This window comes from Neoarius graeffei, chromosome 18, assembly GCF_027579695.1.
Source record: "Neoarius graeffei isolate fNeoGra1 chromosome 18, fNeoGra1.pri, whole genome shotgun sequence".
Taxonomy (NCBI): Eukaryota; Metazoa; Chordata; class Actinopteri; order Siluriformes; family Ariidae; genus Neoarius; species Neoarius graeffei.
In genome coordinates this window covers 19,526,221-19,539,988 of record NC_083586.1, presented here as the reverse complement: position 1 = coordinate 19,539,988, position 13,768 = coordinate 19,526,221, and the positions used below count along the sequence as shown (strand labels likewise).

Genomic DNA, 13,768 nt, shown 5'->3' with positions numbered 1-13,768 from the left:
ATGACCACTCTTGAAGCTTCTTTTATTTATACCTCATTTTCTCCCAGTGAAGTTGTTGCTTATTTACACTCACTAGTTCTTCCCCATTGCAACTACCAATAGCTACCAGCTCCAGCTCCAGTAAAATACCAAAATTACTGGTAAACTTCAATGAATAAGCAAAAACGATGGTATAAAATGAACTAAGATCACAGTTTGAGCATTTTACAAGTAAGCCTTTTTTTCTTTTTTTCTCTTTTTAAAATGGCCAATAAGCTGTGTAGGAGGCTTGAATCAAATATGTCCTCACTGAGATCATCCCAGAAGTTCATAAACAACTTGTGACATTTGAAAATGAAATTTGTTGAGTGTGTATCTGTGTGTGAATTAGCTACTCCACATTGTGTGTCATAGAATTACATCACTTATTCCCTTTTATAAAAGGACAACTGGGTGGCATATGCTCTGTGAGAGGGCACTGTGAGGCTGCAGTTATTTTTCCAGACGCCCATAATCCTCTTTGTGTCATACGGTAATAGACAGGACGGCTAAATACTTTGCTTAAACACACACACACACACACACACGCAGATGTTCAAACAGATAACACATTTATTTATTTTGTTGCCGTAATCCACAGTAGCAGGCACAACCGTTTATTTTGTTCAAAGCTGGAAATAAAAGTGGAAATGAGCTGCTGTTTCTTTTAATCTATATGTGTGTGTGTGTGTGTGTGTAGGTCCTGTGAGGGGCTGGTTCCAGCATTCCCAAGCATTGCAGATACAAGCATGTTTGCGGATGCTCCTAGACTGGGCGAAAGGAGCAGGACGGGCGCAGATCGCTCAGAAGTTTTTCGCCAAACTATGCAGCATGGTTACCATCCTCATCACACCCGCCCCACAGCTCTCGCAGGTTAAACCAAAATCTGTGTTTGAACCTGTAGATGTAGAAGTGCCACTGTTTTGATGAGTCATTCTAAGTGAAGCTATTTTCTGCTTTGTGTTTGTGTGTATAGATGAGTTGGAAAGTGTTGCGGACAGAACATCCGTCTCTGAAACCCGTCCAGCTTCACAGAATCCTTTCCCAGTACCACCTGACTGGCGAGGTGGGTTCTGTTCCAACCTGGCAACCAAGCAGTGAAGATGAAGCCTACGTTTACAGAACAGGTCAGGGATTGTCGATTGTGTCCTCTGCGTTCTTAAAAATCTGTTATAGGCCGCATGACACCACATGATCAGTGATTGAGTTTCCAATAATGGCATCCCCATAAGTGTTTTTTAATCTGTAAATTAATCTGACGTTAAGCATATCACTTTCTGGTGAATTACTAGCAGCCATGTTAGCAAGCTGGCCCAATAAAAAGTGCTACAGTAGTAAACTCTAGACTGACCCCTACTGACAATATTCTTTTAAGAATTTTAAGATCGTAAACATTCAAGGGCGTAAATCTTCATTCATTTCTTTTGACCGCCTTAAAAAATTTCAAGGTGGATTTAAGGTGGTTAGGGTACGACGATTGGATGTTTTTTTGAATTTTGGTTGTTAGTATCTAGTTTTTAAGGGCATCTTTTATTACATTGTTATACTTGTGTGTGTTACAGTGGATCTGTTGGAGAACTTTGATAACCACCCTCCCATCGTGTTACCCAGTGCTGGGTTTAAGGTGGACCTGGAGAGTGAGTGTGTAGACGACAGCATATACAGACACCTGCTTTACATCCGACACTTTCTGTGGGGCCTTCGCACCAAGACCCATGGCAGCACAGACAGACAGGAAAATCCGGTGTGTTTTCCTCGCGTGTCTCAGCTCGAGTGACCTGTTTCAGTCCTTCTGTATCAAATTAAAAAAAAAAAAAAAAAAATCTGACAGTGACTAGAGTCAACCTCCCCTTCAAACTTCCTCAGAGTACACCAATTTCTAACGTTACATACGTTTTTATGACCACTCTGGATCAGCTGCCTGTGTTTAAAAGCCTACCATACATAATATTTGTCATAACTGTTGTTGCTGTTGTTTTAAATAGAATTGTCCATGAAATTATTTGATGTGAACCAGTTACACATCACTTCCGTTCCTCGTTCAGCCTTTGTTTGTATTTAAGGCTCATTTTTTTATCTTTCTGTTTCATCCTGCAGTTCTGAACATCATCAGGAAAGTAGTAAAGTAAAATAGCATCTCAGTATCACAGTTCTTCATATTTCTGCTCTGATGGACCTCAAAAAAACAAACTTTATTTATTTGTAGTCAGCTATTTTGTTGTTTTTTTGTGTGTGCGTGTTTTTTTTTTTTTTCAAATTGCTAGACAGGCAATTGATAAATCTGATTAAGGGATTAGCCCTGTAATGCAGTGCCTATCTGATAGCAGGATTATGGATAGCAGGTGTGTCTGTGTGTGTATTAATCTCTTTCAGAAGAATGCTCTGCAGTACTTTATGCAGGGATTATGCAAAGCATGAGCACAGTTTGTTCACTCAAGATACTTATTTGTATCTTTCATTCAGCGTAAGCACAATGAGTGGGAGAAGCATCATAGTTAAAAAAAAAACACATGCTGAAGTGTTTTATTCCTCTTGTACCAAATTTCCTAGTTGAAGGAGGCTAATCATCCTTTCTTGCTTAATTACAAAGGACACAGCTCAACATGGCCAAGTTGAAGGCATACAAAGGCACCGCTGGCAGCCACCATATTACTCATGTTTTACCATGGCTCAGATATTCACACCAACAGTGTCTTGCAAAAGTATTCATCCCCCTTGATGTTTGTCCTGTTTTGTTGCATTACTAGCTAGAATTAAAATGGATTTTTTGGGGGGATTAGCACCATTTGATTTATACAACATGTCCACCACTTTAAAGGGGCAAATTGTTTTTTTTTATTCTGACACAAACAATAATTAAGATGAAAAAAAACAGAAATTTGGAGTGTGCATAGGTATTCATCCCTTTCGTATGAAACCCCTAAATAAGGGTTGATCCAACCAATTCACTTCATAAGTCACATAATTAGTTGATTAAGATCCACCTTTGTGCAATCAAAGTGTCACATGATCTGTCACATGATGTCTGTATAAATCAACCTGTTCTGGAAGGAACCTGACCAGGGGCGTTGCTAGACATAAAGCTCTACTGGGGCACAGCCCCCCAACCCCCACCCCATCAATACCCATATCTTTTTTTTTTTGAAAGCTTGCTGCATATGAAATGTGCTATAGGACATACAGCTTCACTTAAAAATATATACTTTTGCTGTGTGAACTTGCGTGGTGTCACTGTACCTTCCTTCTCCAATTTCGCGTGCTTGGCTGCATCCGTGTTCCCTACATTCACATGGATGTGTCCACAGACACACAGAATGTGCGCCTTATATTTAGGGACAGAAAGTTGCCTACATTGATGCACCTTGATGTAGAAAAACATCCACTCTATTCCAGATACACTACCATTCAAAAGTTTGGGGTCACTTTGAAATTTCCTTATTTTTGAAAGAAAAGCACTGTTCTTTTCAATGAAGATCACTTTAAACTAATCAGAAATACACTCTATACATTGCTAATGTGGTAAATGACTATTCTAGCTGCAAATGTCTGGTTTTTGGTGCAATATCTCCATAGGTGCATAGAGGCCCATTTCCAGCAACTATCACTCCAGTGTTCTAATGGTACAATGTGTTTGCTCATTGCCTCAGAAGGCTAATGGATGATTAGAAAACCCTTGTACAATCATGTTAGCACAGCTGAAAACAGTTGAGCTCTTTAGAGAAGCTATAAAACTGACCTTCCTTTGAGCAGATTGAGTTTCTGGAGCATCACATTTGTGGGGTCGATTAAATGCTCAAAATGGCCAGAAAAATGTCTTGACTATATTTTCTATTCATTTTACAACTTATGGTGGTAAATAAAAGTGTGACTTTTCATGGAAAACACAAAATTGTCTGGGTGACCCCAAACTTTTGAACGGTAGTGTATTATCGATCTAAATTAACCATAGGCTATTTTCAAGTTATACTATCTTTACTTTTAAGCTCATGGTCATTATAAGGGCCATCCAGCTACATGCTATAATGTGCTATAATGATATAATCTACTGTATGTTTGTTTTTTGTTTTTTTAGGATAGTCTAGGTTATGATAATATTTGCATATTTACATCAGGCTTTTCTTTCAAGGAAAAATATTTTGCGTTTACGAATTTTCCATGTTCTTGAATGTATGTCACTATAGGAAGCATGGCAACCAAAATATATTTTCATACTTGTGTGGATTGTTTGGAATCTGGCAATATAAATATCATGATAGTGGGATAGCCTATTGTATGTCTTAGCAATAATTTGTAAAAATATATCATGTACCAACATAACTACGTAACATAAGCTACATTAGAATATCAGTCCAAAGTTGGAGACAAATTGTTGCTGTAATTTGCTGTTGCTGTAATTTCAAAACCGGATTGCTTGAGAAACGCAAAAGGCACAGATGAATACTTTATACCATTCAAAATGGTAGGGACTGCTGTTTATTTTGATGTATGGTTTGTCGTGTAAACTCAGGAGTTAGTGAAGTATTGCGCCGACAAGAACGGGTGTAGAGATGGACGCAGAGCTGTATGCAGAATATGTTTAAATTTGATGTGAATTCATTGATGTTAATTTTATCGCAAACCGTTTATCACAGCAACTAGTGGGTAGCACCATTGGGAAGCTCAAGTTGTGTGATTTCACATGGTTTGTTAATTGTGTGATGAGTATTCCACCAGCAATTTAATAGAGACGAATGGATGCGATTTGGACACATCAGTCGTATATGGTTATTCCACAGTGCCAAAGACATTACTGTTTCTGAAATGTCATCAGGAAATTTTACCAGGGCACAGCAGATATATATTGGAGCAAGTGCTCCAGTAAAATGGGTCTGGCGACGCCGATGACCCTAACTCTGCAACACTACTAAGCAAGCAACATGAAAACCAAGGAGCACTCCAAACAGGTCAGAGACAAAGTTGTGGAGAAGTATAGATCAGGGTTGGGTTATAAAAAAATATCCCAAACTTTGAATATCCCACGGAGCACAATTAAATCCATGATAGCAAAATGGAAAGAATATGGCACCACTACAAACCTGACAAGAGAAGGCCACCCAGCAAAACCCAGACCAGGCAAGGAGGGCATTAATCAGAGATGCAACGAAGACACCAAAGATAACACTGAAGGAGCTGCAAAGATCCACAGCGGAGATGGGGGAATCTGTCCATAGGACCACTTTAATCTGTACACTGCACAGAACGAGGCTTTATGGAAGTGTGGCCAGGGAAAAAAATTGTTTAAAGAAAAAAATAAGAAAGCACATTTGGAGTCCAACAGCATGTGACAGACTTCCCAAACACATGGAAGAAGATTCTCTGGTCAGATGAGACTAAAATTTAACTTTTTGGCCATCATGTGAAACGCCATATGTGGCACAAACCCAACAATTCCCATCACCCTGAGAACACCATTCCTACAGTGAAGCATGGTGGTTGCAGCATCAATGCTGTGGGGATATTTTTCATCTCCAGGGACAGGAAAGCTGGTCAGCATTGAAGGAAAGATGGATGGCACTAAATACAGGGCAATTCTGGAGGAAAACCTGTTTGAGTCGGCCAGAGTTTTGAGACTGGGACGAAGGTTCACATTCCAGCAGGACAAGGATCCCTAAACATACTGCTAAAGCTATACTGGAGTGGAAACATTTAGATGTCTTGGAATGGCCAAGTCAAAGCCCAGACCTCAATCCAATTGAGAATCTGTGGCATAACTTGAAGATTACTGTACACCAACGCAACCCATCTAACTTGAAGGAGTTTGGAGAGGTTTTGCCTTGAGGAATGGGAAACAATCCCAGTGGCTAGATGTTGTAAGCTAATCAAAACATACCCCAAGAGACTTGCAGCTGTAATTGCAGCAAAAGGTGGCTCGACAAAGTATTGACTTGGGGGGGGGGATACTTATGCACACTCTAGATTTCTGATTTTTTCATCTTAATTATTGTTTGTGTCACAATAAAAAAAAAATTGCACCTTTAATGTGGGAGGCATTTTATGTAAATCAAATGGTGCTAACCCCCCAAAAATCCATTTTAATTCCAGTTTGTAATTCAACAAAACAGGACAAACACCAAGGGGGATGAATACTTTTGCAAGGCACTGTATGGGTAATTTAGAGTAGTCAGTTAACCTGACCACATGTCTTTGGACTGTGGGGGAAATCCACGCAGACATGATGAAAACATGCAAACTCCACACAGAAAGGCCCCCGTCAGCCACTGGGCTTGAACCCAGAACCTTCTTGCTGTGAGGCAACAGTGCTAACCACTACACCACCATTTCCAAAAAAGTTGTGACGCTGTGTAAACTGTAAATAAAAACAAAATGTGAAGATTTGCAAATCATGGACACCCTATATTTCATTGAAAATAGTACAAAGGCAACACATCAAATATTGAAACTGAGAATTTTTTTTTTTTTTTTGAAAACAGGGTGGCCGCGGGTCCTTAAAAAGTCTTAAAAAGTCTTAAATTTAATTTTCCTAAAATAAGGCCATTAAAAAGTCTTAAAAAGTCTTAAATTTCAAACCCCGTGGTCTTAAATTTTCAGTCTTAAATTTATGGAGATTTTACTCAGTCATATCATTAAAATGTGGTACACTTTGGATGGGGAAAAAGTTTAATCGTTTTTGATGCTCACAATTATACCGCGCAGGCTCCGAATCCACCGGTTGCTAGACACACGCGTGCTTGACAACCACTCAGTGCCTGATCTGTTGTTTAAGTCCTATCGTGTGAGAGAGAGAGCAGCCCCGCCCCTCTCTGCTCCCTGAGTGGAGCCCCGCCCCTCTCTGCTCCCTGAGTGGAGCCCCTCCCCTCTCTGCTCCCTGAGTGGAGCTCGTCGCCTTGGTAACGGTGCAGGTGCAGGGAAGAGACACAATATGACAAGCAAAGAGCGCTTTTTCTCAGAGTTCCCTCTCCTCGAACAACGCTGATTTACACGGAAACGAAAGGAGCTATTCACAAAATTTTTGCACATTGAGCGCTACAAGGCTCTCATGAACACATTGATGTAAGTTTTTTGTCCCTAGTGTAAAAAATGTGGACACTAGAACGAGTTAAAAACAAGTGACATTTCTGATTTTGCAGTAAAAGCGCTGCCACGTTTATAATGGGAGTCTACGGGGCAGCGCGCCTGTCCTCTCCTTACTTTCAGGCTTCTCATTCAAAAACTGTAAATCCTATCGCTCAGGTAGACACATTGTGTGAATCAGGACAAGTGTGGCTACTACTTTTGAGAAAATTGTGTGTGTAGAGTGAAAATTGTGGCTGAAAACAGTTTAAATGAGAAAGTTAGAGCTTTTTTTTTCAAGCTGCTTACACTCTAAACTCCTGAGCCCCACTGGTGTGTAACGCCATAGACACCCATTATAAAGTCTGAATTTCTCCAGATTTGATCATGGTGTTTGATCTGTGACTGATCAAAAAGTATAGAACCTAGCAAAAAAGTTGAATGCCAGATCCACACAGGAGAATTTTGTCTCCATTTTAAAGTTTGAATCATGTCTCTAGGTGAAAGCATGCCAGAGCAGCAGATGTCTGAAAAACATTGAAAATGTGCGATTTTTTCAATTAATTCCATAGAAAATGAATGGGAAATTTTGTGTGATTTTTTTCGCGACATAGTCGCGAAAAAAATCGTAGAATGCTGAACAAAGTAATAACATAGCGAGTCTGATTGAGCCGCACGTTTTGATGTATTGTTTGTCTGTGTGCGATGTACGGTTATTGGGTTATTCGAAATCGAAATTTGTACAGAAGATGAAAAACGGAAGAACAAGAGTTTGCTGTGCTTTGCTCCCTATATGGGAGTCAGTAGTTTGCAATGCATAGCACTGCATCACTAATAATAAACTCCTGTGCACGCAGTTCCCAGGATTAAATGTATTTTCCACAGACCATTTATTTATTCACTTTACTCAAATACAAAGTAAAATGGCAGTAAATCATCTTTCTTTTCTTGTGTATTGCATCATGAGGCGTTCCTGGCTTGTAAATCTCTTATTTTCGGTGCATGACACATTCACGCAACTGAGCATGCTATGAATTAACAACGACAACGGTCTGCAGTGGCGGCTACACAATTAAACACTCAGCGAACATTTCTCCATTTGTGTATGAAAATACACTCCAACCACTCAGTTTGGTTTCATTTACAACCAACGGTGTCTTTTGATGCCAGCACGTAATTGAACGAGAGAAGACTGGTTTACTGGAGACAAAATAAGCGTCATCTCTGCTTCTGTTCCCTTTGATGTCGCCTCCGACGGCCCCGACACACTACTGCCTCCGCCGAGTGCGCGCGCGCACACCGCATGTCGGGGCCGCGGATGAGTTACTCTCCCTTGATCAACAAAGTCGGCAGGGAATTTGTGGTTATTATCGGTACAAACAGCGCGAATCGCAACTTAAATGAGTGCGGTTCAGTTTGACATTATTGTCAGTCTGTTAGATAAACATTTAATTTTATTAAAATCGAAAATTAATATTTAGAGCCTGTGGGCTACAAAAATAATAGTCATTAAAGTAGCCGGCTGGACTTAATTGTGTAGTCGGCTGTATGGCCGGCAGCCGGCGCTTGTGGAAAGCCCTGTCGAATCAGCTCTGCGCATGCGCCGTGCGGCACAAAAAAATGGCAGCCACCATGAAGGAAGGAGATCCGGAGTTTTCAAACATTTGCTTAAGTGTGAAATCGCAAAATGGTATTCTAGCGAACAACAAAATAGTAAAGATTCAGAAAAACAAATCATTCAGTGATCATTTTAATAGTGTAATTTCATCCGAACTCGGCCTAACGCTCGATTTAGAACTACAAAAAGTCAGTGTGTCGGACATTTTAAGTACCTTTGTAAAAGTTTTGCAAATGTTGCAGTCAGCATTTAAAAGCTAACTTAAAGTTTTTGTACAAGTTTCAGTTGATTAAACTGTCATATTATTAAATGTGTCTGCTTTTGTAATAAAAAAGTACTGAAAGAAAAAGCAAACAGCATTGCGATTTCTTATCCATCCATTAAAAAAAAAATCCCTCCCTCCCTACTGAAAATTTTTTTGCTCACCCGGTGGACAGGAAACAGATTTTTTTTTAAGGATGGCCTTGGATTCAAACGTTGTGACTGCATTCTGATTGTCACATAGTTACAAGTTTATCCGATCCTTATATTGTGTTCTGAGTGTGTGAATGCCTGTCAAGGAAAAGAAATGAAGTACTTCTACTAGAATAGTGTTTTCTGGTGAATGTTTACAAGAACAATAAGTTACATTAAATTATAGTTGTTTTTTTTTCAAAAGAGTACGTTTTTGCGTGACTTTAGATTTGGTCTTAATTTTTTTTTGGAACATGGTCTTAAAAAGTCTTAAATTTAACTTGGACAAACCTGTAGACACCCTGTGAAAAATGTATGCTCATTTTGAAGTTGATGTCAGCAACATGTTTCAGAAAAGTTGGGACAGGGGCAACAAAAGATTGATAAAGTTGTGTAATGCTAAAAAAACTGATGTGGTGAATTGTCAACAGGTCAGTAACATGATTGGGTATAAAAAGAGCATCCCAGAGAGGCGGAGTCTCTCAGAAGTAAAGATGGGGAGGGGTTCACTGCTCTGTGAAAGACTGTGTGGGCAAATGGTGCAACAATGTAAGAATAACGTTCCTCAATGTAAAATTGCAAAGAATTTGGGGATCACATCATCTGTGGTACATAATATCATTAAAAGATTCAGAGAATCTGGAGAAATCTCTGTATGCAAGAGACAAGGCTGAAAACTTACACTGGATGCCTGTGATCTTCAGGCCCTCTGGAGACACTGCATTAAAAGCAGACACATGTTTGAAGTGGAAATCACTGTATGGGCTCAGGAACATTTCAGAAAACCATCATCTGTGAAAACAGTTCATTACTGCATCCACAAATGCAGGTTTAAACCAGATTTAAACAATATCCAGAAACACTGCCACCTTCTCTGGGCCCGAGCTCTTTTACGATGGACTGAGGCAAAGTGGAAAATTGTCCTGAGGTCTGATGAATCAAAAGTAGAAATTATTTTTGGAAATCATGGACACCACATCCTCCAGGCTAAAGAGGAGAGAAGACCATCCAGCTTGTTATCAGTGCACAGTTCTAAAGCCAGCATCTGTGATGGTATGAGGGTGCACTAGTGCACATGACATGGTTAGCTTGCACATCTGGGAAGGCATCATTAATGCTGAATGATATATACATGTTTCAGAGCAATATGCTGCCATCCAGACAAAATATTTTTCAGGGAAGGCCTTCCTTCTTTCAGCAAGGCAATGCCAAACCACTTTCTGCACATATTAAAACTGCATGGCTCCATAGTAAAAGAATCTAGGTGCTAAACTGGCCTGCCTGCAGTCCAGACCTGTCTCTTGTTTCAAACATTTGGTGCATTATGAAGCTCAAAATACAACAAAAGAGACCCGAACTGTTGAGCAACTGAAACTGTATATCAGGCAAGAATGGGACAACATTTCTCTTTCAAAACCACAGCATTTGGTCTCCTCAGTTCCCAAACGTTTACAGAGTGTTGTTAAAAGTAGAGGTCATGCAACACAGTGATAAACATCCCTCTGTCCCAACTTTTTTGAAACCTGTTGCTGACATTAAATTCAAAATGAGCATATTTTTTCCAAAAAAAAAAAACAATAACAGTTCTCAGTTTCAACATTTGATATATTGTCTATGTACTATTTTCAATTTAAATAAAAGGGTTTCCATGATTTGCAAATCTTCACATTTGGTTTTTATTTAATATTTACACAGTGTCCCAAGTTTTTTGGAACTGGGGTTGTATTTATTAAAGAACACCTTTGTCATTTTTATCCTTTTTTTGTATTTTCTTCCATAAATGTTAAATAAATGTCTCATTACAGTATGTGTAGTACAACATGGACGCCATACTGCAGACTGGATATGGACTGATGTCCATTTTGTAATAGTTATAATGTATAACATAAGCTTGTGACTCTTGTGTAAAATGATGTAGTGATATGGCTTTTTTGCCAGCGTGGAGAGGGAGAAGGAGAAGTACGCATTTCTTCCATTGGAGGACGAGGAGAGAGTGCAGGAACTGAGGAAAGACCAAGAGAACGAACACACACTCCACATTACAGAAACGGAATGAGCGTCCGGCATGCTGCAGACCCGTCCTGCCTGCTTACTCCGCCAAACACACCAATGTACCCAGAATTCACACACACTCCGTACGCTAAACACTCCCAGCAGGAACGCATCCCAGCCAACGGGTGTACACGCTCCACTCCTGAGCACAAGAAGATCAATGGATACATCAGTAATGGTACTGAAGGTTAGACACAGACTCTAGTGTGTGTGTGTGTGTGTGTTTTATTCATTTCACATTCAAAATATGCTTTGTGTTTGTGTATATATTTGTGTGTGTGTGCCCTTCTCCAGGCCCTCTTAATGGGTGTGGCTTTCCTTTCCCCATCCCTCTGGCCCAGACCCTGGGCAATAACTCTGACCCTGTGTGTTCCGTCTTTGTAGTGGACTTGGACAAAGGACCCTATGGCCTTGGAATGGGACTCATCGACGGACTTGTAAGTGCTGCAATTGCTACACTAATATATCCATAAATACCCATTATTAGAGTAGTACCAAAAGTATTCATCCCCATTACTGAGAAACCCCTACATTTGTTCCAGTGCCATCAGAAGTCAATTAAACTGTCACATGATCTCAATATAAACACACCTGTATATCGAAATGTATTAGAGAACAGACCCGAACAAACCTCATCATAATGATCTATCACAATACAAAGCACAAAGGCATAAAACCTAACCAGCTCATGACATTAATAACCACGCATTTCTAACGTACGGACATTAACAACTCCATAATCCCCCTTTCCCTCTCATGGACTTCACAGCGTATCTTTTTTTAGTTAGTAGCAAACTGTGTGCTGCTTCTTTTGATCATGAATACTTCACACACTTCACCTATACCTCCATGTACAGCACACTCCTCTGAATTCACCGGGGATCTACATCCGCACCCTGATTCCCGACGGACCAGCCGCTTCAGACGGACGGCTGCACATTGGAGACCGGATCCTGGCTGTAAATGGGAAAAGCCTCATTGGAGCCGATTACCAGAGGTTTCACATGCATATCTCCATCTCTCACATATTCACATGCATTTAAATCAAGTCACGATCCATAGCATAACACATTAATCAGGCTACAAACACACACTGTACAGTCAGTATCTATAAAAGCAGCTCTGATGGCTGTCAAGGCAAATCACAGGTTTGTAGCGAGAAATGCACTCACAAGTCTAATATGTTATTGTTTCTATAGCAACAACTTTTAGTTTTTAGTTTAAAAAAAAAAAACTTATAGAAGGAATCTCCAGTGTCAGCACTTTGTAAAAGTCAGAGGTAAGGATGTAACTTTTTCTGACATCATGACAGATCATTACTCTTTACAACCGTGGTGAGCAGAAAAGCATGGCAGAACACACAACCTGCAAAAAATGGTTACTGCATTGTTTTTGTTGTTGTTTTCTTTAAATAGAGCCAGGCGAGAGAACAGCTGCTATAACGTTAGTGAGAACTTGTTTTGTGAATGTCAAATGTAGCTATAAATGGATAAATATCAATTTTTAGTGAATGAAAACACTGATGTAAGAGGGACTTCATGGTGGTAACATTGTGTAAGTGTTTCGTTCCTTACCTACCTGTCCATCTCTCCATCTTTTTCTCTTGCTCCTCAGTGCCGTGGATCTGATCAGACTGGGCGGAGGACGGCTTCGCTTTCTCGTGGCTAAATCAGATCCTGAAGTGTCGGAGAAGATCAGTGCCTCTTCCTGCTGAGAGAGAAAGTATGAGGTTTGAGGTTCGAGTGTATGCACTTTGGCAAAACAAGTCGAACCGAAACGGCATCTTCTCTGTGGTGATGATAAAGAGAATAAGCACATCGTTCAGATCACTCAGCGACTCGTCTCCGTATCCTCACACTGCACTCAGGAGAGAGCCTTAGCACAGCGATGGGATTTTCACACAACAAGCATCGCAGTGTCGTCGACTTCTCTCCTCCTCCTCCTCCTCCTCCTCCTCTTCACCCTGGAGTGTTACGCAAAATATACAAAAAATGAAAACATGAACAGAATTAAACACAAGACACAGTCTATCCTGTTTACAAGCATTTCTATCACATCAACTTGGACAATTACAATAGAACTAAAACATCTGATTGTGTTCTTGTACATGAACGTAAAGATAAATGAACTGAACAGTAAACTGATAGACGAGTGCAGGTAAGAACAAACAGCTTGGTTCAGTTTGCATATTTATCATCAGCGATTACACTGGATGGAAATGTCATTTCTCTTCCATTTTTATTTTGGCTGTTCTCTCATCACCTCTCTTTTTCTCTTCTTTTTTCTCCTTTTTGCTCGGTCTCATCTGTTTTCTCTTCCGTCTTTATGTTGTTTCCTGTGTTTACACCTCTCCTGTGTTTTGTTTCTTGTTTTCACTTTTCTTTCTTTATTTTTTTCATGTTTAATCTGTTTTCCATTTTTTATTTTGTTTAGTCTGTTTTCTGTTTTTTTGTTAGCTTTCTTTTCTGTTTTTATAATTTAATTTAGTTAGTTTTTTGTTTAGTCTGTTTTCTGGTTTTTATTTTGTTTAGTCTGTTTTCTGTTTCTTTTTTGTTTAGTTTTTTCATTTTTTTATTT

General features: G+C 39.7%; 1 protein-coding gene across 9 annotated transcripts in view; it reads left to right on the top strand.

Annotated features, from left to right (window-relative positions):
- radil (Ras association and DIL domains) overlaps nt 1-13,538 on the top strand; it is a 43,752-nt gene extending 30,214 nt beyond the window's left edge. For 6 of the 9 annotated variants that reach the window (XM_060898501.1, XM_060898506.1, XM_060898507.1 and 3 more), the window contains 7 exons: nt 719-891; nt 995-1,145; nt 1,581-1,762; nt 11,078-11,378; nt 11,486-11,628; nt 12,049-12,188; nt 12,806-13,538. In XM_060898501.1, coding sequence (XP_060754484.1) covers nt 719-891; nt 995-1,145; nt 1,581-1,762; nt 11,078-11,378; nt 11,486-11,628; nt 12,049-12,188; nt 12,806-12,905 — 1,190 coding nt within the window. In that variant the 3' untranslated portion in view covers nt 12,906-13,538. The remainder of the gene's footprint in view (nt 1-718; nt 892-994; nt 1,146-1,580; nt 1,763-11,077; nt 11,379-11,485; nt 11,629-12,048; nt 12,189-12,805) is intronic. The other 3 variants (XM_060898505.1, XM_060898503.1, XM_060898504.1) reach the window with 3 other exon arrangements.
- Nucleotides 13,539-13,768: the final 230 nt, after the last annotated feature.